General features: G+C 40.9%; 1 protein-coding gene across 5 annotated transcripts in view; it reads right to left on the reverse strand.

The window, feature by feature from the left end:
* Window positions 1–830: 830 nt before the first annotated feature.
* Window positions 831–25,141, reverse strand: part of MYO1B (myosin IB) — a 167,619-nt gene continuing 143,308 nt past the window's right edge. For 2 of the 5 annotated variants that reach the window (XM_031452102.2, XM_010979717.3), the window contains exons 21-31: window positions 24,007–24,075; window positions 20,649–20,735; window positions 20,297–20,383; window positions 18,420–18,506; window positions 15,003–15,077; window positions 13,505–13,639; window positions 11,515–11,621; window positions 8,856–8,988; window positions 8,356–8,508; window positions 6,804–6,931; window positions 831–2,148 (exon numbers count right to left, since the gene is read on the reverse strand). In XM_031452102.2, coding sequence (XP_031307962.1) covers window positions 2,025–2,148; window positions 6,804–6,931; window positions 8,356–8,508; window positions 8,856–8,988; window positions 11,515–11,621; window positions 13,505–13,639; window positions 15,003–15,077; window positions 18,420–18,506; window positions 20,297–20,383; window positions 20,649–20,735; window positions 24,007–24,075 — 1,185 coding nt within the window. In that variant the 3' untranslated portion in view covers window positions 831–2,024. The remainder of the gene's footprint in view (window positions 2,149–6,803; window positions 6,932–8,355; window positions 8,509–8,855; window positions 8,989–11,514; window positions 11,622–13,504; window positions 13,640–15,002; window positions 15,078–18,419; window positions 18,507–20,296; window positions 20,384–20,648; window positions 20,736–24,006; window positions 24,076–25,141) is intronic. The other 3 variants (XM_031452106.2, XM_031452105.2, XM_031452107.2) reach the window with 3 other exon arrangements.

The raw sequence follows: 25,141 nt of genomic DNA on the forward strand, positions 1-25,141 counted from the left end.
ACAATCATGCAAAAATAACATTTGGGAAAATTTAATAAGTAGACCCATGGAATACTGGTCTTCTCCATCCTGGCCTTAAACTTCCATTCAAGAAACAACCAGTGATGATCAGTAGGGGACCTGATAAATACACTACAGTGCGTCACACAACAGGAGACTGCACCACTGTAAAAAGAATGGAGACTGAAAAAGGCAAAGTAAAGAACAGGTATCTATAACACATTAGTTTTTGTCAACTAAAGCAGGAGGAAGGTAAGGATCTCTTATTTTATTTGCTCTTGTAAACATATATAGAAAATAATGTAAAACCAACTGAAAACAATGGTTAATTTTAGGGAGGAGCAGAGGAACTGAGCAGCTGGGTGACTGATGGGATGGAGAATTTGTATTATGTATCTTTTTATATTTATTTGTATGTTGAACAATGTGAATACATTACATATTTTAAAAAACATTAAAAAACAAAACAAAACAAAACACCTCTCAGTTCCAAAGTTCTACTCACCTATTTCAGGAATCATCAGTCTTACCACTTCAGATCCATGTTGGAGAAGACAGAAAGAAAGTAATTATATCCTCTACCCGAACCAGTAAACACAAAGGCTTCTGAGAATTTCTTTATGGGAGCAATTTTTTAAGTTCAAAAATTAAAAGAAAATCCCCAGAAAATACTTTCAATGAATGTTTCTGATTTATAAAAGCTAAGTGAAATTCAGTTACACAGAGAACATACAATGTCTGGATTGTGAAGCCTTTCCGTGGGACAATACATTGACACACAACATAAGAAAATAGCTTGAAATACAAAAATACAGTTGTGATCCAGGAAATGGCACCAAATTAGAACAGTTTTATTATTTAACATACCAATGTATATACATTATCTTCCCAAATAAGAAACAGTTTGATTTCAAAGTTTAAAATGTAGTTTCCAAAATGAATCCTGATTGTAAATTTAGGGGACAGAGGGAAGTCCTGTAAATTAACACAAACCATTTTGATCCTTGACTAAAATACGCATCCTGTACTAATCACCTCTCGCATACAAAGTGTATATTATAAATAAAACTTTCAAAAAAGATCTCGGATGTTTATTGCACATCATACAGAACTCTTGCCACTCTCTGAAAGGCTTTCAGCCTTACACTGTATCAGCTGTCTAAAATACTCGAATTTGGGTGAAAACAACACTCTGCAGATATTAGCATATCTAGGATCATGTATGTTTACCAGGAACAGGAAAATATAATCTTACTGGATCTGCTTCTGTCTTGTTTTCTAAAATAAGAACGACTGTTTTCCACTGTTAAAAGCAATTACAAAAGATCCAAACAAATTAAAAGTCCTGTTCAAATGTCAAGTTTTCTCTTTTCAAATAGGAACCACGTGTAGAGGCACTTTACCGTCGTATATTTCTACTTCCTAGGACCAGCCCTTCTTGAAGTACATATTGTTAAAGACCACACTACAGGGTTCCTAATGATGCTGTCCGTCATCAGCAGTTTCTGTTTTGGTCTCAACATTTTCAAACTCTCTTAGCCCTGGTAAAGCCAGCACAAACCAGCCTGAACGCAATGGCTTTGAAACAAACAAAAAGGTTCCTAATAAGTTTTCATATCACCTAGGACAGTGCCTAGCACAGAGCAGGCATTCAATAAATAGTGGATGAATAAATGCACTATCTTTTAAGACCGTTTCCTATACTTAGAGTTATTAATGATTTATGAGTAATACGTTGCTTTAGGGTACACAGATCTAACATAATGACTAAACAAAGAACACGAAAGGACATGGCTTAGATACTGTTAGTTTCTACAACCCTGTCCCAGGACAGAATATGTAGTTTAAGGGTTAAAACTATTTCAATAATAAAAACTGATTAGTCAAATATTTTTATTTTGCCAAGGGACTCTAACAGTATTAGCCTTCGGCAATTCCCAAACGTACAATGAACCCCGAACAAAACCAAACCAAATTGCACTATTACAAAGAAACAAGTCCATGAAGCAGAGAGGAGGCGCCAGTTAAGGGACAGCGACTTCAAGGAGACGGTTGTTTTTTCGTTTGCACGTGGGGACACTCCCATTTTTCTGGTTGCCCTGAATAAACTTCACGCATACTTTGTCCTGTCTGAACTGCACCAGGAACCTAGGAGGAAAGAAGACAAATTGAAAAGCACACCCAAAGCAGCTGATGATTGCACGAACGCTGACTTTTGTTAATGGATGTTTATTTACCTCGACAAGTATTCACTCCCCTTCTCCATCAGCCCTTCTAGACACAGGATCATACCATCAGGTATCACACTGCATTTTGCTTCCAGCGGCTACCATTTAGGCCTAAGTAAGCTCAAGTTCATTAGCTCATCATATTCCTATATGGTAAGAAGGGCTAAGGAATAATTATGTCCACATTTCAAGTGGAAAGACCACCATGCTATTTTCCCATGTGCCTCCATTTCTGCATAGCCAAAATATTAAATGATTAACAAACTAAGAAAATGAAATACAGAATTTCAGAAAAGGGGTCTAGAGGCATTCCAGACTATAGTTTTCAAACACCACTGGTTATTTACATACGTCCTACACATTTTTTCATATCCACAAACTATGCTAATAGTTACTTCTAGCCTAAATAAATGTATTTCAAAATAGCTGCGACCTACGGAATAAAAATGATGACATCATGAGTCTGATCTGCCAGTTATATTTTTAATATCCATTTAAATATATAAAAACTGTAAAAGTCTATGCGTGTACACCTAAAGCCTCCCCTTCTCCTAGTGGTACATGTAACACACTCTGGGAACCCACATTCTAGTTCAAACCTTTCCTTTCACAGACCATCAGCAGTCAGGTGCTCGTCCACAGAGTGTTTGTCACACCTTCCTACAACAAACACGTGACTGGCTTCCCCCTTGACTGGGCGCCGCGAGGGCCACTCGGATGTATAAAATGAGTGAGGTCTCTGCCCTCAAAGACGGCATCACCGGGGCAGCGTGAGAGCAGCAGGGCTGGACCAGAACTGAGGCTTTCCCAGCTCAAGGCCAGGACTCTTTCCTTTCCACCATCAGAATCAGTATAATGTTACCATGTTTTCAGAATGTTTCCCAGGGAACTCTTTAATGAGTTGCCAGCATGTAACTCAGTGAGTCACTCTAAACACCATGACAGAGCACATGCTCACTGGCCTCCATGACAACAGCTCTGCTCTGTGTGCTTTAGTCTCCGTTTCAAGGTCCAAGGAGCCCACATTTTGCAAACACATCACTGGAGTGAAATGTGACACAGGAGCTTGTACGTACTGGTGGTACTTCTGAGCTTTTAAATGGGCTACTGCTCTCCTACTTGTAAGTACTGAAAAAAGGAGCTACAGTTCCCTTCGCCTGAGATCTCTCTCCGGCGTATACACTCATATCTATGGGCCTCAAAGGAAAAAAAAAATCAAGTTCAACCTACATACATACATTTAAAAAATCAAATATTGTTATATTTTCATTTTTAAAAGCCACTTGTATTGTAATAAATGTACAGGGAGCTCCTTCCCCAATAACTTTAGCATATGCTGTCTCCACATCCACAATTCATGACCGTGATTCACTCTAGAAGTAACAGTAACTAAACCTTGTTGGGAACTCACCGCGCACTATGTCCTTCTTAGTAAGTTACATATATTAACTCAACTTTAAAACAATCCTATGAGGTAAGCACTATTACTTATCTCTATTTCCAAGAAGAGAAAACCGAAGCATGGCCCACAGTAAAGACACGGAGGATCCGAGAACCCTCCTGCCGCAAACAATACTGTCGAACGCATCACTTCACAGCATCACTACCAGTTCGAGCTCCAGAGCAAAAGGGACACAGGTTGTTTGGTCAAAATATTCAGAAAAACAACCGTGTAACTTAAAAGATACACGTGTGTGTGTGCATTACACCTGCATGTATACACATGTACATATATACACATGTATATTTAAAATAGTTAATAGAAAAACTCACTTTAGATTTCAACACTATAGATTCATTTTTAGGAATACTATAGATCTTATCTAAGGTTACCCTTAAAATGCAACCTATTTGCAGATAGAACAATTTGGGAGTTTATGGACTGGGGATTACAAGGCAGATGAGTCATTGAATCCAATTCCCACTTCTACATGCCCAGGTTAAAACCATTCTGAGGGTGATACAGGCCTCTGACTCTCCTCCTATAAACTGACATCCAGCTCATCCATAACGATTCTGGAGACTGGGTTTGTCAGGATAACTTCTTCCACTTCTGAAAAGGGTGCACTGAGGAAGGTTTTGGTCACTGAACTGCATGCTGTTTACAACACTGGTTTGTACAGTCAGCAAAAATACATCAGGGGTGCCTGTGACTGTAAAAAACTTTGTTTAAATTTAACATGATCTCCAAAAAAGAGTAGAACCCCTGGGTAAGACTGCCCAGAGATTACGAGACAGAGGCCACAAGGGAGGACTGCTCTGCACCGGAGCTTTCTGTGCTGCTGGGGCAGGGACCACGGTGCACGCCAGGTTCCATCAGCTACTTTGTTTTCATAGGCCCAACCAGTAATTAGGAATAGGAGAAGGAAAGGTGTTATGGGCTGGTTTATCATGCTCCTAAATGTTTGTTTTCATCACGTGGCCACACAGAATCTTTACTCAGACAAGCATGTTGACCAAAAGCTTACACGTCTAATAAAACATCACACCCTCTTCTTCTGTGACAAGGCAGTGTCCCTGCGGCCCAGAAGCAAACAATCCCCATCAGTGTTCTGAGACCGTGTGCCTTGAACAGAACCTTGAGAGCCGCTGGTGGGGTTCTGTGGCTGATACAGCACACAGCATCCCCCAAAAGCTGCTCAGGAGAGATATACTGGGCGGCAAGAGGCTCTGGGAAGTGCTGTAAAACAGGACTAGACATTTCCACCAGAGAACACTTTCTTCACAGCCCATCACTGCTAACAGCCCGCAAAGGCAGTGCTCTCAGAACACCAATCTGGGAGATGCTTAAAGGCAGCAATCCTTTGTGGCCTGGATGTTGGTGTGACCTTCTCTGTAAAGATGGTCTTACTAATGCAGTGGACCAACTGCAAGGCTGCTTCATCCATACACCAAGGAGCTTCTGCATCTGGAGTACACATTCCCTTTCCACGATGAGTGGGAATTACCAGTCCCGCCAAAACAGAAGCCTAGCTTCCCCAGTCATGAAAAATTTCAACTAAAGGGAGTTTAAAGATCTAACAGCCCTAAGAGGTTAAAACCTTAACTGACTGGAACCCAATAAGCCATTCTCTTTTTTCTTAATATTCTTTGTCTTATGAGAAAGAACTCAGTAATAAGGAAAGTTATTTTGTCTAAATTGCAATTTCCAAAGTAGAATATACATAAAGGCCAACCCTGCCCCCAAGATCTAAACTGCGTTCTTAGCGTACATGAGAATAAACCACGAACCTCCTAGTCTATAAATCCTAACACATCAAGAGAGTTAGCTTGGCTTACAAAGGGACAGGAGAGGGTATGAATTTATTTAGCAAGACTTTTAGAAAGAGTTGAAACAGAACAGGCTGGCAAAATCTTAATTAGAAAATAAAATGATTTCTTGAGCAATAAGGTGATGCAAATCTTCACACGCAAGGAAGTATGTAAGCAGATAGTAAACACTCTATTGAAAAAGTAATCAAGTAAGTATCAATCAACATAGTAATGAAAATTCATTCAAATGATCTCATATTGATAGATGTAACAAATACAGGGGGTGCTCCAACCTGCATGCAAATAATATGTCTGTAATTAGAGCCCTAATGTGAAGCAGAAAAAGCAAATTTCAAATTTCTAGTAGTGTTGGCACTAGCGAACCCTTGTCAACACGGAATGCTTATTCTATAATTCCAGTTTATATGTGAAAAAAGGGACCTCAAATATAACACATCCAGAAATGGCACTCTTGATTCCATCCCACCCAGTCACCCCCAAACCCCTCTTTCTTCAGTGTCAACTACTTCAGTAAATGGTACCATTTGGGCTCAGGCTCCAAACCTAACGCCCAATCTGTTAACAGGTTCTCTTGTTTTCCTTCAAATTACCTTCAGAATCTGACAACTTCTCACTGCCTCCCACTCACACCCCAGCCTACGCCTCCTCGTCCTCACCCTCGACAGCTCAGGGAGATTCATAACTATTTTCACTCTTGCCTCCCTAGTTATTTTCCACCCTGCAGCCAGAGCAATCTTTGAAAATCAGAAATCAGATCATGCCACGCTCCTGCTCAAAACCTATAATGGCTTTCCATCAGCCTCAGTAAAATCTCAGCTCTGGACCTCAGCTACCAAGCTCTCCACGGCCGGGTCCCTCAGCCTCTCGCTCCAGGGTCCTTCCCCAGCACTTCACTCCAGCACCACATTCACTCCTGCCTCAGGGCCTCTGCACCGGCTGCCTCACCCAGCAGGCATCTCCCTAGATTTCAAGTGTCACCACATCAGAGAGGCGTCCCCACTCTATCAAAAATAGCACCGTCTGACCTTTAACCTGTTTCTTGTCCTCCACAAGCACTTGTCACTAACCAGTCACGTCACCTGTTTATTATTCCGTTTGTGCCTATCTGTCTCCTCCACAAGGATGTCAGGTACGGGAAAGTGGGGACTTGGTCAGCATCACTCATCCATCACCAGAACACAGGCCAGACGCACATTCGGTACTTAGTAGTTAGTAGTTGTAAAAGTGAATGAGATCCGATCGCTCAACTAAAATAATAAAGCTGAAAGTGAAAAGGCATATTCAAACAATTCAGGAACATACTCATCAGAAATTTCAATATTGAGCTTCTGTTTGGTTTGGCTGAGGGTCGTCCGATAGAGCTTGGTGGCCATTTCAATCAGGTGATCACTGCTGAGGAGGAAGTCTCCTTTACTAGCTGCTTCAGAGCCCTGAAAGGACAGACAAGAGTCAGGCCATCATAATTAAACACAGCTCGGAGGTACCTGTTTACAGGTTTGGCTGAGTACATATTTACAGTCCCTTCAAAATATCAGCTACTGGAGTCCATTCTCCCCAGCAAGCATTAATAACAAAAACAGTATTTCTTCCAAGTTGCTCAGAGCACTTTAGTAAGGTGACCTAACCCCGTGCTACCCAGAGCTGGTCGACAGACCAGAAGCACCTTCAGCATCACCTGGGAGCTTGTTAGAAAAGCAGGTGCTCGGGCCCTGCCGCAGGCCCACCGCACGCGAATCCCCAACAAGCCCCCTGGGTGATCTGTTTGCACATTCAGGTTTGAGAAGCTCTGACCTAAACTATAACTCATTCTGAAAGGGCTGTTTTAAAAACTCCTCCGTGACTTGGTTAAAAAAAAGTAAGAACAACAACAACACTTCGAACAAATATCCTAGGGCAGCAGCTCTGAACCTTAGCTGCACAAGGGACTCATGTAGGGAGCTTTCAAAACATGGGCTGTTTGGGCCCTATTTCAAGAAACTCTGAGTTGGCTGGACTGGGGCAACGGCTTCGGCACTGGCATATTTTAATATGTAATCGAGGCTCAGAATGACTATCCTAGGATTTGATATGCTTCCCACACGGGGAAAGAAGGCTGAACTAATTTTAAATGGGCTACTATCTATTAGCCAGGTCATGTCCCTCTATGTGATAATTGCTGACATCTGCTTCTTCAGTGACTGTTATTGTGCTAAGCACTTTACATACTGTTTCATTTAATCTCTTTAACAACACTATGAAGTAGGTACTGTTATTCTCCCCATTTTAAAAGAAGAAACATTAGGCAGGCATATTAAAGTTAAATGACTTGGCCAAGGTCATCATAAAGTTAGTGACACCAACCACTGAGCCTACACTCTTAACAACTCCACTCAAGTCAGGAGGTCCTGGCTAAGCTGACATTAAAATTTCTTTAGGTCAAAATTATTAGGCAGTTGTTTTACTACAGTTGCATCCTTTAATTAGAAACCCCCAAATGAATGATGAACAAGAAGACATTTACTAAGTCAGTACATAGAAGAAACAACAGAAGGAAGCATAATTTTAAATGTCTTGATATTTCTATTCTTTAGTCTTAAAATAATGCATATCATGGCAAGTGTAAACAAAAGCTACTCAGTGAGATTAGAACATAAGTGAACAAGTCAATAAAAGTCATCCATCTTATTCGATTATTGCAAAACCAAGTCTGAGATTTTACATAGGAGTAGGTACAGACCAGATCTGCAGATCAATTAAGAAGGATACATAAACTTCAAGTAATAGGATTATTCAGATGTGGAACACCTTAAATCAATGGCTGAGAGACTGGACAAACACAGAAATCTTTCAGTCAAATCAACAGTTGAAGCTTTACCTCTTTGAGGTGGACGGCAAAGAAGCCATCGTTTTGTGAGCTCATCGATACTTTGGTCACGTCCACCAGGGGAACCTCTGACTTGATCTGTCCAGACTTTTGATCAGCAAGAAGGAGGTTGTTATTTGTTAAGAGGAAAATCCGGGATGTACTCTACAGCAAAACAAAACAAAACAAGGATATAAAACCAATGATCAAAATACCCCTAAATGGTCCATGCATTTAAAGCATTAGTTCTTTGTAGAAATGCACATTTTATTCCAATCTTTTTCAGCATGAATGCCTGTGCTAACCAAGAATACACCAAAGAACATAGATAACCTATTTAATCTGCAAAAATTTCAGAGAACAAGCAAAATTCCATGTAAGCTTAAAGATAAAGAGAAAATAGTTGCCTTCACAGTAACTCTGCTGGGAATATGAAATGCAAATTTTAACATTCAGAAAACTGTCCCAAGCGATAAACACTTCCTATAGGTCTTCAGGGCTGGCGTTCTTACCTTCCCATTAGCACGGTTAATTTTGTTCACAACTTCAGCGATGATAATCTTTTCTTCAATGGCATCTTTGAGTTTCTTATACTTGGGATTCTTGTTGATTTCCAGGTAAGGCCCTTGGAATGGTTGCCCAACACTAAAAAAAAAAAAAAATCCCTCCCATTAGAAATGGTTTCAAATGGAAGTACTACTGGAAGAAGGTAACAACAGGTCAATGGATTCTGAAGAGGGACAACTTCAAAAAAGTTGATGTATTTTATAAATTGTGTACACTTTACTTGCATAAACATATTTCAAATACATTTTTGATGTGATCATGGCATTTGGTTGGTAGGACTTTGACAGAAAGCTTATCCCATGGAACAACCAAGACGGAAATCACTCACAGGGGCAGCCATGTGCATGGTCTCATGAGAAGGAAGAGCAATTCCTTCTAATCCATTGTTAAAAAGTTAACGGCTGCCTACACAGGATGCACTAATGCCTCTAAACAATACGTAGCAATGGTAAAAAGAGTACGAATCATCGCCATCACCTGCTCCAAAGAAAATTTTCATTTTCTCACAGTGAGTAAGAAAACCAATAGGCTTTCTGGAGAAGAACAGACTAGACTACTCACTTTAGAAGAAAACTATAGAGCGCTTAATACTACCATGTAACTCTGGCTCCTTACAAGTAGGTAATACATGAAAGAAGAATCAGGCCTCTCTCCTCTTAGGATATGCCCCTAAAGCGGACAGAGGTGGCCGAGGCCAACATTCAGAATCAGAACGGTTTTCTTCTAAACAGACCACTCCTTGCAAGCGGCATGCATGTGCACACAGCACTGAGATGTTGATTTCCCTCAAGACTTGTTGGGTGACACTCAGGGCAGCTTCTTCAAAGACACCAAGGAAAAAAAAAATGCAGCTTCACTTTGAGCTGTAAGGCTCTGGCAATTTGCAAATACAACTTTAAACGTTTGTGTTGTGGGTGGAGGATCAGGGGAGAAAATCCACGTAGGTGGTCAGCGTTACACAGCTCCCAGGACAGAAAAGGCCGGCACCCCTAACTGCTGTTGCTTCACACAGCAGGGGGAGGAGGTGATTCCACCTCTCAGTGCTGGAGGGTGGGCACGCCACCATCCCAGAAAACCATTAAAACTACCCCAAAAGGACTTGGCCTGATGTTAACATTTTTTGGTGGTTGTTCATATTCAAACATGTTTTTGAGAATACAAAGTGCTAACAGCCTTTGAATTTGTTTCTTCAAAAATGCATTTTTTTCCTTCCCTCCAGCTTCCAAAGAGTCATCCACTAGGAATGTTAATTAAGAAGGTTACTCAACAATTTAAAGATAAAGAAAGAAAAAGATGAATGAAATAAGTTGCTAGAGAAAGCATACAGATAATTTCCTGTAATTTGCAGGCACTTTGGACAACGCTGGATTTATTCATTGTCTTTGATTTGGGGGGGTGTGCAAGTAGCCAAATCAGCTGACCAAAGAAGCTGTGTCATTGTGGAATCTAAAAAAATCGCAGAAATAAACTCATTTACAAAACAGAAACGGACTCACAGACATAGGAAACAAACTTATGGTTACTGAAGGAAAAGAGGGCAGTGGGGAGGGATAAATTAGGAGTTTGAGATTTGCAGATACAAACTACTATATCTAAAGTAGATAAAAAACAAGTCCTACTGTATAATACAGGGAATTATATCCAACACCTTATAATAACCTATAATGGAAAAGAATATAAGTGTATAATGGAATCACTATGCTGTACCCCAGAAACTAACATATTGTAAATCAACAATATTTCAATTAAAAAAAATATCTAAAGCAAATGAGTCTGGCAACTTATGTCCACTTAAACCTTTAAAAGGGAGAGCTTTCAAATGTGTGTAAAGACATAGAGAATATACACACACGTGATACATATACTTAGCATATAATGCATTTTTATTTCTATGCTATTCTATAGGAAAAGCTAAAAGTTGTTACAGATTTGGCTTTAAATTGTACAAGCTGCTTTTCTATAAACACCAGATGAAAAGGGGAGAGGAATTCTGGGGGGAAATGATAAACTTGGGAGATATTATATAAGACTATTCCAATAAGCAGTGTTTTCCAAGAGCTTCAGTTGGCAAATTTGCAATTGCTGTTCCTTCTTTTACTGAGTACTTGGTGTCTACGAGAAAGGAAATGAACTTGCTGCAGAGGCCAGGGGAGTCATGCCCAGCGAGTTAGGACACCAGAGGCCACCACAGGCCAGTGCGTAGGCACCACTCGGCAAGTGAGACTGGCTCATTCTTTTCATTTACCTTACACAGGAGAGTCTGACCCAGCCATTAAAGTAGGAAGATTGGAAACCAGCCAGTCTCCATGGAACTACGGAGACCGCATGGGAATCTACAATGTAAATTTATCTTAATAGCCTAAATGGTTTTTATTTTAAATGGCGACTTCTAATTATGGAGGAAGCATTCAGGCTAATGCCAATGGGGTAAAGCCAATACAGATGATCTCATTTCTATACGTGTGCTACGGAAGCCGTGGCTCAAGGGTGTTACGTTCACATCCAGCTGATCATAAAATAATTCATGAAATGAAAAATCTGTGTATTACTAAAATCAAACTCTACTAGAAGAGACCTACACAGGTAAAAGCAAAACCATAATACCTAGATGGGTATAAGGCCTTCTTGTCTTTGAAGAGTTCGCTGGCTTCTAGTTTCTCTTCATAAATAAGTTTCTGTTGGTCGGTGAATTGGTCCCTGTATTTTTTACACTGTGAGATAAGAAAAGGGGAGAAAACAGACGTCACTCATATAAATAAATCATAACTCATCCTTAAATGTGCTAAGCAAATTTAACAGCAGTAAGAATAGGAGTAACTGTGTATTAAATATTCATTTAAAAGGCCAAAAGCACTTTTCCTTCCTGAGTTTTAAAAGGCTGGTCTTGGAAAATGTTATAAAAACTATTGTTTTTGTTGCAGAATTTGTGATGCTTCTTCAAAACATACAAGGGCCTCGCTGGCCTGGGCCTCCTGGGAATACGGTTTCCTCCCGCTGTGATCTCAGCCCCAGGACATCCTTAGTCCTGAGCTATCACACTCTTTCAGAGACTCACAGTGGGAAAGACATGGTACGTCACAACCCAGTGCACACACCTACATCCACACACATAGACAACTGACATAGAAGTGTCACAAACAATGCTTATCCTTTTTGCACATCATGTATTCCGTTATTTTCTGTTCTACTGTATTTCACTGTAAGATGTTGGTAGTAATCTCAAAACTGATTTCATGACCCACAAATATGCTTTGACCTACAGTTTGGAAAGCACTGCTCCGAATCCCCCATTACCATTTTATGATGTGGACATGGGACCCAAGAAATCTCCCATTCACCTCAATACTGAGATTGCACTAAAAGGAGGCAATGGGTGGTGGGAGGTGCAGGACCAGGTTCTTTAGATGAACTCTCTCAGAAACCCAGTTCAGGGGCAGTTGAGAACCACCCACATAATCGTATAAAGGAATGTCAGTATTGCTGCCCACACTTGCAGGATCCACTTATCCCTCTCATTCTCCACCCCAATCCAAGGGGGGTAAGGACAAGATTCAGGAGCCCGGGAGAGAGCAGGGCAGGTGCCCAGCATCAGCAGTGCTGGATCGTTATTTCTGAAATAGTTCCCATGTCAGACTCAAAGCAGGAGATGGACATTGAGATGTTGGCGAATCCTGCCAAATCAACTCACTATATTAGGGAATAGAACGTGGTTGCGTGTGCTGGTACCAATCATTACTCTGAGTAGTGATAATAACTCTCTATACATATATGATTCTGCTAAGGAACAAGCCTACAGTACTGGGCAGGAAAGAGTTTCCCAGGAGACATATCCATCAATCAATCATTCACTTACTAAATACGAGCCCTTCAACCTAATGATTTCATTCTGTCAGAATGATATATACTTAGCATTCCATATACCAACTACGTTACTGAAATAAAGTCAACATCTACACAAGCATCCCATGTACTCCACACTCAGCACCACCTAAATTACATGTTATGCTCTCACTGAAAATTAAGTGAACCAAAATATAAGCCCAAATCAAATAGATATTCAGTTTCCCTTTAGTTCAAGCAGAAGGAAGTTTTATTTTCTCTAATTTTGGGGGGGACTTTAGAGCTTTTCCCCCCAAGTCCATCACAATGTGTGTGTTCTCATGTACGTCTACGTATGTCTATGTAGAAAGTAAAATCATACAATTTGTGAGAATTTACTATTCATATGAAGATGCTCAAATTTTATTATTTCTACCCCTGGTTGTTATTTCTTCAAATAAAGATGAAAACAAAAAGAACGACAAAAACAAAAACTGAACCACCTGAAAGCTACTGGAATCTGGAAGGGAAAGACAATGCAACCACACGCTCTCCTTTCCAACCACGGAGAGGCGGCGCCAAAGGCCACCTCAGGCTCTAGGATTCTCACAGAGAATCCAGCCCAGTGCACGGTTCAAAAACTCCAAAGTCTTAAACTAATTCTCCCTGAGACAGAGGAGAAAGCTGGTAAAATTCTGCTTTTACCTAGCACCTCTCAGACACTCAAAATACGTGGTAAGACGTCTCTGAGAAAACATCACAAGACATTTTTTACCCTCCACAAATGGAAAATCCTTTTCAGCTCCTTGTGAGTAGAATCCAAGAATAGGTAAGGTCTTGGTGGCCAATTCTTGTCTATCGGAGACAAGGAAGGCATCTTAGCTTTCATTTCCAAGAAGTATTTTTGCACCTGTGTTGGGTTTGACAGAAAACACCAGATGAGTAAAATATACCAGAAAGCACATTGTTTTACATAAACCAGACTCAAACAAACCAGTCTTCAGTGCAATTTAGCAAGTTTTAGTCCATAAAACTTTTAAGTTCATAAGACTCCTCTGGAAAGTCCCTATTCTACTCTCCATATTGGCTGGAGAAATCCGAGCACCACCAGATGGTTAAGAGAAAAGCAGAATACGAACGCTAATAGCTCATACTAATTTCAATGTGAACATTAATACTAACACCAGTCCACACGAGAGAGCTGCAACGTTTAACACGCAGCCCACACTAGCTATGTGCCGCTATTTCTATTTAAATTTTAAGCAATTAAAAAAATTAAAAATCTGGTTCATCAGTCCTACGTGCGGCTTGTGGCTACTCTACTGAACCATCAGGGTACAGAACACTTCCGTCACTGCAGGAAGTTCTCAGGGACAGCACGGCTCTGGAGTACCTGGCGTGGGCCTGGCCCTGTAAGAGCTCTATAGCGTGACTTTGTCTTAATCTTTACAGTACCTCTGTGAGTTCCATGCTATTACTGCCCCTGTTCTACAGATGACACACCTGTAAGTGGTGGCCAAGCTGGCTCCAGAGTTTGCGCTCCTCACCCCACTACGTCGACTTCTCTGAGAGACGGAGGAGAGCTTTGGAATCCATCCTGGGAGAGGAGCACACCTCACTCTCCTTGACTTCTCCACCCACTAACTTGTTTGCCAACTGCCTTTGCAGCAGCTCATCAAGGTCTTGGCATTCCCCTCCAATTCCTCTGTGGAAACCCTAACCCCCAGTGCGATGGTATTAGGGGATGGGGCCTTGGGGAGGTCACGAGGTTGAGAAGAGGGCGTGAGGGTAGAACCCCCAGGGTGGGATCAGTGCCCTTACAAGAAAAGACAGGAAAGAGCCTGCTTCTCCTCGTCTTTGTCAGGCAAGGAGACCAGGGAGTGGCCCTCACTTCTCAGAACCAGACCACGCTGGCATCCTGACTGTGGGCTGCCCAGCCTCCAGTACTGTGCGAAGTGAATGTTTATTGTTTAAGCCACATAGCCCATGTGTTTTTGTTACAGCACCTAAAATTACATCTGGCTTTTTGGGGTTCACTCTCACCAGTCTGTTCTCTCTGTCAAAGAAGACTATTTTATTAATCACGCACAGACCACTAATAGCTCTTTCTGACACACTCTACCTGAATTTGAAGAGAGGTAATTAAAAAAGTTCACAAACCCTAACTGTCATAGTTACGATTTAATTGCTACCAAGTAAGTCACATATGAGTTGGTGCTATTAACTAGTTAATCCAATAATGCGAATTATGCACATATAAAGTGTAAACTTACAATTCTCTGAAGCGTAAATTCATAAATTTTCTTTCCAGCATTGGCTCTGAAGAATTTCCTGTACTCCCTCCGAACCTTTAAAAAGAAGCCCCAGAATGCGGAGGTTAACGTGTGGCCAACAGATGCCCACAAAGATGATACACCTCTATTAAAAACGAAAACAGACGGAACAAGTAAATTTCTAAGTGTCTTTCTGGATATAGTAAAATAAGTGGAGCGTACTGAGACAGCGGATTTTAAGTCACAGGAAAAGAAATGAAGAGATGCAAGGTAATACCGGAATGTTTTGATGTTTTAAATCTTCTTAACTAGTTTTTAAAGAGCCTGCTGATGAGACAGGCATAGCTGCAAACCCAACACAAATCAAAATACATTCCGGGAAAAATTATCTACGGTAATTTTCACTTCAAATTGTTCTTAAAAGGCAAAAAATGCCTGAAGAAATATATTGCAGTTTCCAAAAGCCTCGCATATGAAGACAGGACTTCAGTGCTGCACACTGAGAACTGAATGCTTCTGAAAATAAGAGTTTAAAAAGAAGCTTCTGAATGACCATTATCTTCCATTTAATCCCATTACTTTTTCTCTCACTCCTATTCCCACCAAACTTTCTACTGAATACTAACACAGCACTTAAGATAATCATATTATAGTTTTAGTTTACCTATTTCTTCCTTGCTGCATTGTTGTATCTACTTTGGCTTTTTTTTGTTGTTGTTGGTGGGAGGAGGTACTCAGTTTATTATTATTATTATTGTTGTTGTTATTGTTATTATTATTATTATTATTAAGTGGCGGCACTGGGGATTGAACCCAGGACCTCGTACATGCTAGGCATGTACTCTACCACTGAGCTACACCCTCCCCTACTTTGTATACTAATGTCTAACAAATAAAATAAGCGAGGTGCTTGCTAAATCAATGAATGATAGTTAAATTTTGAAATTGAGGGGAAAATATTTAAAACGTTTATCAACATCCAGCTATCAACGGGAGAGTTAGAATTCAGCAATTTATTAGCCTATTTGAGTAATTCAGATATCATGTATGTTTTTCTTGTATCTTTAGCTTCCTGGGTTTAACTGCACATTTTCAAAATATTTATACATTCGGGGTCATAAACTAGCAACCTAGTAACCAAATTGAGTTTGTAGACAAATGTTTCATATGCCCATTTTCAAATTACGAACTTCACACAGGAATTCAGACTACGGGTTTCTCTTACCATTTTCTAGTATCGAGCAACAGTGAGCTCCAGTCCCACACGACAAGGACAAAGTGCACCAGAGTGGCCGCTGCTGCCTTAGGAGAGAGCTGCACGCTCCAAACTACATGAGGCCGGCTGTTCCTAACCCGCCTTCCATCTGCTACTTCCCTCAACACAAGACCTGCCTAGTCCCTCTGGGCATGTGAGCATCAGTGCTATTTTCTACACCTGTGGATTATTAAGGTTTGAAAATTCTCCCATACACCACATAGACAGTTTCTCCTTTAATTCATACTCTATGTTACCGATGCTCATTTCTCTTTTAGCTTTGGAGTTGTTCGTAACTATTTCAAATCTCAAACTTACAAGGTCAAAAGTAACAAAAAGAAAAAAGGTACCTATTCATTGGTTCCTGAAATTGTAATAGTGTAGGAAAGCAGAGAAGTTAAAGTGAGGTTTCGTGAAAACATGTCCTTAGAAATATACTAGAAGTCCTGTATTCACTTGAACGTCACTGTAACTGAGCTCAAGGCAACATGCTTTTTGATACTTCACAGGACAGGCCCTTTCTCCTGAAATACAGCTACAGACAGAGAAGGCCTGGTGACAACACGCTGGCATATAGAATGGGTCCCCCTCGTGGGCCCCAAGGGTCCTAAAAAGGGTCCCATTGAACTTTATAATCAATTTCACAATCAAATCATTTATAAGGGTGAAACTACAGTTCCTATTAACATAATTCTTTTTAAAAAAATACAAAATTATTACATTCTTGGTCTTCAAAGGAGTTTAATCTTATCTCATAGCAATAATAATGGCAACATTAAAATAATCCTGTTCTGTCGGAAACTGGAAGAATAAAGACAGTTATGTTGAGAATAAGCCCAAATAACTTAGGCTAAAACAGTGAATTTGGTTTATAGGACGCTAGCACACACTCTAATATGAAGGTGCTTTTAAAATCATATGCAGTTAGTTAAATCCAGAACGCTGAAGATAAATCTGATGTTGCTGGTAGAAATCATTATAGAGAGTAAAAGTCCTGACTCAATGTTGTTTGTTCTTCCCTTTATGAAAATTAGAATGTGAATCAAATGGGAAATAAAATCCTTAGTTTTGACTTTGAAAAAGTAGTTACAGAACTTGTTCAGAATTCTAGAGATACAACATCTTAAATTCATATTTAAGTTACTTAATTACTTCAAAAATAACTTGATGCATATTTATTATAATCACAAAGTTAATTTACTGAAGTTTATAGGCTAAACTTTCAGGGAAAAAAATGTAGGTTGTTCAAAGCAGAGTTTACAGATAGATACTGCTAACACTGTCCAGATTCAGAGTCAATGGTTTCCTGGATGACATTCAAATATTTAGAAAAAAATGAATTACTATAATACTAAAGTAAAACAACAAAGGGGAAGTGTCAAAAGGGGGCCTAATTATCCCAAAACAGCAATGTGGCTGGGTCCCTGCAGTGATGAGTTATTGAATATTAGGAACACAAAATCCTTGTATTGCCTAAGGTTATTGTCAGGGTTTTTCAGAATTTGGAGCCATGTTTACTTATATGCATCCTCACCTCAAATGGTTAGTACCACTTTGAAATAAACCCTGCCCTAAATTAGAAGGCATTCAAATCAAAAGTCCTCTTTAACCTGAATGATCCACTGCCGGTCTTATTTGTCAAAATCTGTACATTTATGCAAAACCCTTTGGTTTCTATGCTGAACAATTAGAATGGCAGGCACTTTGAAGAAAGCTCTGCCCCAGGAGCCAGCAATGGAACAGAATAGGAGGATAAAGGGCAACAATAGCCCAATATCCCCAGGCTGGTCATCGCAGACGGTGGGTCAGCTTTTAGCTCAACGACTGTAACTCTGTCTCATAAATGAAAAGAAAAAAACCTTCATCCTCATAGAGATAGCATTAAATAGAACTTGGATAACCAAATATCTTGGGAAAAATATACTATATTACTATTTAAAGTAACATGCTATTACTTTAAATCTATGATTTAAAGAAAGACACCACAATAAAATCAGAAAATATTAGTGTATAGGTTTGTTCTCAAAAGGAACAAAATTAGGCAGGATGACATTGTAAAAGACTGTGCAGACCAAGAGCAAGCATAATTGTTTCATCGGGGTTAGCAGGTGCTGGGCTTCATTGAGTTCACCGTGGACAGAAAGAAGGGGTTGAGGAAGTACCTTCAGTCCAAGCCAGTAAGCCCAAATGACAGCAACTGCATGCTTACGCCTAGCCTCCTCCTTCAAGCGTTTCAATTCCCTTCGAGCCTAGAATGTTTTAGACGGTAAATAAAAGAGACGGCCCAATGCAGATAGCACAAATGACCAGAAAAAAGACACCCCACCAAACAGGAGAGCCAATTTATAAGGATTTCAGAATGACAGAGAAACGGTGCGTGATCATTTAAACCCAAAGCATCAGTGGAAGGCTGTGTGGTCCCTCGTGTTTTCAATGCGTTAAGGCCCTGTCCCAGAAGATGGCCAGCCATCTGTGTGGTACCTAAGGGAAGCACTCCCTCCACTCCCTTACTTCCATTCTTTTCCTTTTTCTCCCCAGTTCTCTCCCTCTTCCTTTCCTTCACCACATTCTCCCTTCTGCCCTCCCCCATCGAAGCCTTAGAACTCTGAGTGGCACCTAATTTCAGTAGACTTCCCCTTGCTGCCAGCCCACGGGGCCAAAGAGGCCGTGAATTCCTGAGTTCGTTCATTTGGGTGCATAAGAAGACAATTCTTGTGAACAACCGTTTAGAAACTGGAAGGAATAAAGGCTGCTTCTCTGTAGTTCAAAAAAACAAGAACAAAAAAACCCCCAATTCTTTCCAGTTAGAAGTGGCACGTATCAAAATTTAGTATTAGTGAAGGCTCCAAAAGTGAAATATACCGAAGCAAGATAAAAAGTGAAACAACTCATAGGTTTAAAAACTAACTTAGGGAAAAATTCATCTGAGGTATGTTGTTTTAAAAGACAGAAATAGACAGGCACTCATGCTTCATTACACTGTCGTACTCAGACTGGGAAATGAGCTCACTCAGGGGAGAGGTCCCAGGGATAACTAAGACACCCTCTGCCTCTGCTAAGACAGTTCCCTCAGTTTATTAAAAGAACTGGTTTGCTCCACACCGATTTCTCAGGGGAAAATACAAACGAACAACTCTGGTTTGTTTGTGGCAAGTTTTAAGATCTTTATGCCGGCAAATGTTGACTTTTCTCATTTTCCTCACAAGACGGGTTTATAACGCTGACAAGGTAGACTTGAAAACATAGGACTGTATGGGTATTTGAGTTTCTAGCTGGAATACACATTTTTAGCAGAGATGACCTTTGATTTTCTAAGTAACAAAAACATCTAAAATGCTTGTCCCTTGGGGTTTGTGAAATGTTCACAGAGCCCACGACTCTGCCTGGGGATTAGTGAGAGTATTTCAGGAGGCCTTTGTTTCTGAAAACAAACAGCTGATGCTGAAATTCCTGGGATTCTTCAGGGGCAATTATAGCTAGCTTTGCATGAACATAGCTTTTATTAAGTCACAGATGATAATTCTTTTCACATACAATATTTTGCTTACAATAATCAATAGCTGCCACAGTGAGCCTAAAAACAATTTCATTTATGGATTAATATTTTTTTAAAGCATGCGTTAAAGGCGTTTCTACTGTCAATATGTTGCAGAAGACCAAAGAAACCCAAACCTTAACATTTCCAACATGCCCCCCACCACCCCCAACACACCAAAACACCTCTAAGACTGCCAGGATACATCGGGGGGTGGGAAAAAAAAAAGGAAACTAAACATGCATGTTATTTGACAGTTTAACAAAAAACAGCTATGCTAGTGTCTCATTAGTGAGCAATTAGTCTTTTTTTCCCTGCACGTGCTTTAAGCTTCCTAGGGCACTCTTGGCACTAACATCTCCAGGTTTATTAAATTTAGCGGCTACAGCATGCACCAGTGTGAGCCACGGTTAACTGTGGGCCTCCGTCCCCTGAAACGCTGGAGGTACGGACTGATTACTGCAGATTCCAGGATGGGAGTGATGGGATGTGCATTTCAAGTACCTTCGATCCAAGCCAGTAAGCCCAGATAACTGCAATAGCATGTTTATTCCTAGCCTCCGCCTTCAGCCGGCTCAGTTCCCTTCGCGCCTGTGATGCATTTGAAAAGGAGTCACAGAAGAGTTTAAGGCAAGAAAGGTTACTGCTGATTCCCAACGGAGAAAGAGAAAGACAGACACCGGTCACCATCAAATAGTAAACACAAAAGCATGTGCCACCACCCCCCACCAGGACGCTGCAAAGAGCAAGAGGCAAACGCGTGCCGAGAAGCTTAAGCGAGTGAGACCCGAATGGAGGGTCTGTGGTTCCACACAGCACTCCGGACCCGCTGCCTTCCTGGGGGTCTCTGGCCTACCTGGGTACCGTGCCAATACGCTGCAATGGTGGTGGCTGCTTCCTCACAGCGCTTCTGATGCTTCAGCTCCCGCAGGAGTTTTCGGGCCTAAAGCACAGAATGACCCAGAAAAACAGAAAGTTAATGACAACAAAAAAACTGTATCCATAGTGACTTGAAAACAAACACCGGAAGAGACAGTGATAATCCTGATTCTCAGGGCAAAGGTCAGTAGCTTAAAGAAAGGAAAAGGGGAAATAGCTTATTACCCCAAACGGCCTAAGAAGGTGGTAAATGAAGGTGTCACAGGTGACAGTGTAGTCCCCACTTAGACTGAGACAGCAGCCTCCCCTGCCCTGCACTGTGACGGGAAAACACCTGATCACAGCGATACAAACTGGTGCACAGCAGATGGAAGGAACAGTGCTCAGAATGTGGCTGAAGGATCTCCAGTGAACCACCAAAATCCATTTGCTCCCTTTAATGATTATTGTGTGGAATGTAGCTGGAGCTGTACTTTTTATCCAGAGGAGGTAACTAAAAATTTGCTAAAATAAATTTCCTCACTGGTTCAAAACTAGTGGCTTCTTTCCAGCAGTTGCTGGAAACTGATTTTGCGGGGGCCAGGAGGACCGCCAGTCTGGAGGTGAACCCCGAGTCCTGACTCTGAAGTCTCTAGACTGGACACCTGGAGCCAGGACTTGTATTAGGTCCAAGAAAAACCTGCGGATAGTAAGTTCACTTACTCCATGTACTCAGGCTTGTATTTTGGCAATTGTTGTGGGACAACAACCGAACCCTTGGGTCACCACAGGCCTCGACAAAGGTCAGTGGAAGCTGCCGGACTCCTGGCCCAAGGCTCTACCCTCTGAAGGGGTTCTGGGCCTGAGAACCACCCTCTGGATCCAGCCCACTCCACAAAATCACCCAACAGGAAAGTGGTATCTTTGAAGCATCTTTAACCTGAGCAGGGGCAATAAGCATTTTCTGTAGAAGGGCAGATGGTACTTCTGGCTTTGCAGGTCACAAGTTCTCTACCACAACTACCAACTCTGCCTTGTAGCGCTAGAGAAGCCACAGACAAGATATAAAATAAATGAGCATGGCTGTGTACTTATAAAACTTTCATTCAGTTCTTCAACCCACTTTTTAATTGGTTGTTTATTTTTTTGATGCTAAATTTAATGAACTGTTGATGTACGTCAGATATTAACCCCTTGTCAGTCATATCATTTGCAAGTATCTTCTCCCATTCAATAGGTTGTCTTTTCAATTTGTCAGTGATTTCTTCTGTCGTGCAAAGGCTTTTGAGTTTAATTAGGACCCATTTGTCTATTTTTGCTTTTGTGTCCTTTGCTTTAGGAGAAAGACCCAAAAGACATCACTGCCATTTGTGTGGAAGAGTGTTCTGCCTGTTTTTCCTCTAGGAGTTTTATGGTACCCGGTCTTATTACATTTAGGTCTTTAATCCATTTTGAGTTTATTTTGGTATATGGCATTAGAGAATGTTCTAATTTCATTTTTTTACATAAGCTTTCTAGTTCTCCCAGCACCACTTATTGAAGAGACCATCTTTTCTCCTCTGTATATAGTTACCTCCTTTGTCACAGATTAATTGACCATAGTGTGTGGGTTTATTTCTGGTCTCTCTATTCTGTTCCATTCATCTAGTACCAGTACTGTACTGTTTCAATTACTGTCGCTTTGTAGTTAAGTCTGAAGTCAGGGAGTGTGGCCTCTCCAGCTCTGTTCTTTCTCAAGATTGTTTTGGTTATTTGGCATCTTTGTGTTTCCATACAAATTTTGAAATTATTTGTACTAGTTCTGTGGAAAATGCCATTAGTATTTTGATAGGGATTGCAATGCCTCTGTGGATTAATTTTTCCAAAGAGGAAATGCAGACAGCCACCAGGCACATGAAAAGATATTCAACAGCACTATCATCAGAAGAATGCAAATCAAAACCACAGTGAGATACCACCTCTCAGCTGTCGGAACGGTCATCATTAAAAAGAACATAAATAACAAATGTTGGCGAGGATGTGGAGAAAGGAAACCCTCCCACACTATTGGTGGGAATGTAAATTGGTGCAGACACTGTGGAAAATAGTATGGAGGTTTCTCAAAAAAGTAAAAATAGAACTACCATATGACCTAGCAATTCCACACCTGGATATATAAAAAAAATTCAAAAAGATATAGGCACCCTAATGTTCATGGTGGCATTATTTATAGTTGCCAACATATGGAAACAACCTAAGTGTCCATCAACAAATGAATGGTTAAAGAAGATGTGGTGTGTGTATATGTATATGTGTGGAATATTACTCAGCCATAAAAAAGAATGAAATTTTGCCATCTGCAACAATATGAATGGACTTGAAGGGCAGCATTATGCTAAGTGAAATAAGTCAGACAGAGAAAGACAAATACAGTATCACTTATATGTGGAATCTAAAAAATACAATAAATTAGTGAATAAAACAAAAAAGAAATAGACTCACAGATATAGAGGACAAACTAGATTACCAGTACAGAAAGGGAAGGGGGAAAGGGTAACAGCAGTAGGGGATAAAACAAGTGTTATTATGGGATTGTATGAAATCATATGCGTGAAACTTTTGAAAACTGTAAAGCACTATAGAATTTTAAAAATCTTTCATTCAATAAAAAATTTTTTAGAAAACACTATTTCTATGAACTTTGTATTTCATGTACGTATATATTTATATAAAATTTGTATTCTGCATAATTTTTATGTCACAAAATATTCCTCTTTTTTTAAAATTTAACAATGCCTTAAAAAATATAAACCATTCTTAGCTCTCACGTTGTACAGGCAGTAGGTTAGATTTGGCCCATGGGCTGTAGTTTGCTGACCCTGATCCAAGCCTTGGCAGGAAGGACCTGGAACCAGGTAGTGTGTGCACTATGACCCCTGCTAAGACAGTCAGAGCTCCAGACCGTTCGATCATTATGGGGCAGCCTGCAAGATGGTCACGGGGAAGTTACAGAAGGCACTGTTGGGCTGGGGAGCTGAGGTCTGGCAGGACTCACAGGTATGGAGGCAACAGTAAGAAATGGCCCCCTGGACTACAGCTTCCCTCGCAAACAGGGCAAGAGGATACTGAAATTATGTACAGTATTACTTCAAGGACTTCCTGCTCAGAGAACAAAGCTTTTGAAAAGAAAGCAGGAAGCAGCCAAGACATGGTCAAGGGCCCCAGCTTGGCCCATAATATTTATTCTTTCCATCTGACTGTTTACAGGGTAGGCAGGAGACCAGGAGCCCTCCCCTGCAGGGTGAGCCCAAAGACATCATCCTTTGTAAAGAACATGGAAACCCCAGATAAATAAGGGTCACTTCTTTTAAACTCACCTTCCAACCCCGTATGTAAGACTGAATTACCAAGGCAGAGCTCTTTATCTGTTGATACCTCTTTTGTTGCTGTAGGATGAAAGGGGAAGATATTAGCCGTTCTGTTTACACACCCAAATACACATTCACAGAGAGTAGACTTGCTCACTTAGTGCAGCGAACTCATGATCACCCGTATTCCTTCTGGGAACCAAGAAGTATAGAAATCAAACTATCCAAAAATCCAAACTTGAGTTAATCTCAAGTTTGCTTCAAGGATGGAAAATACAATTGAATGGTTTCTATGTAACTCAGGATCCACCATGACTAACATCTGTTCTTTGCATCATGCTGCTATAATACAGAGTTGGAACACACACCAGACACCCAATAAATGCACAGAACATGGAGACACACTGAGCTCTGCGTCTGCATCCGAGCATTCTGATGCTGCTTACTGAGTCAGCCTCTAACACCCCCAGTTCCTTTTAGGTTTGCTGCTTTCACCCTGCCTCAAGCTGGGAAATCAGCTAACAAATTTTAGTAAACTTCTACCAATCAACTAAACTTTATTTATCGAGCTCCAACTCTGCATCCAGCCCTTCGATGGAACTATGAGGATGTAAATGTGAATCCAACTCCATCCCTGAATTCAAGGGCTTGCAGAGGGGACCAGCCAGGAATAGAAAAGAAAAATAGTGTCCTGGGGAAAATGAGAGCACAGCAGGCAGGTTCAGATGCAGCAGAGGTTACTTCTAGGTGGGAAAGGTTTGGAAAGACCCCGTGATGCTTGGGGCCAAGAGTCAGTAAGCTCAATGCCCAGAGGCCCTTCTTACTTCCAGGGCTGATGCCTTGGAGAGTGGAGCCTGCTGGAACACTGGCCCTAGACAAGTGAGTTCTTACTGTACTTAGGGAGGAATATTCACTACAACATGGGCATCTGAGATGAAATTCCACAGCTTTGCAAACAAAGTCCTGAAGCCGTGCTGTGAGTCTTTGACTCTGGAGATGGTGGCCTGCCCGGCTCCCTTTCTCTGAGGGGATCAAGGCCTCCAGGACCCTGGGCTACATTTTAGACGATCAGAGGAAATGGAAGGTGATGTCAGAAACGTATGTGCAGCAGAACAAAAGAGGATGCCAGAGACACAGGCAAAGA

This window comes from Camelus dromedarius, chromosome 4 (genome assembly GCF_036321535.1).
Source record: "Camelus dromedarius isolate mCamDro1 chromosome 4, mCamDro1.pat, whole genome shotgun sequence".
NCBI lineage: Eukaryota > Metazoa > Chordata > Mammalia > Artiodactyla > Camelidae > Camelus > Camelus dromedarius.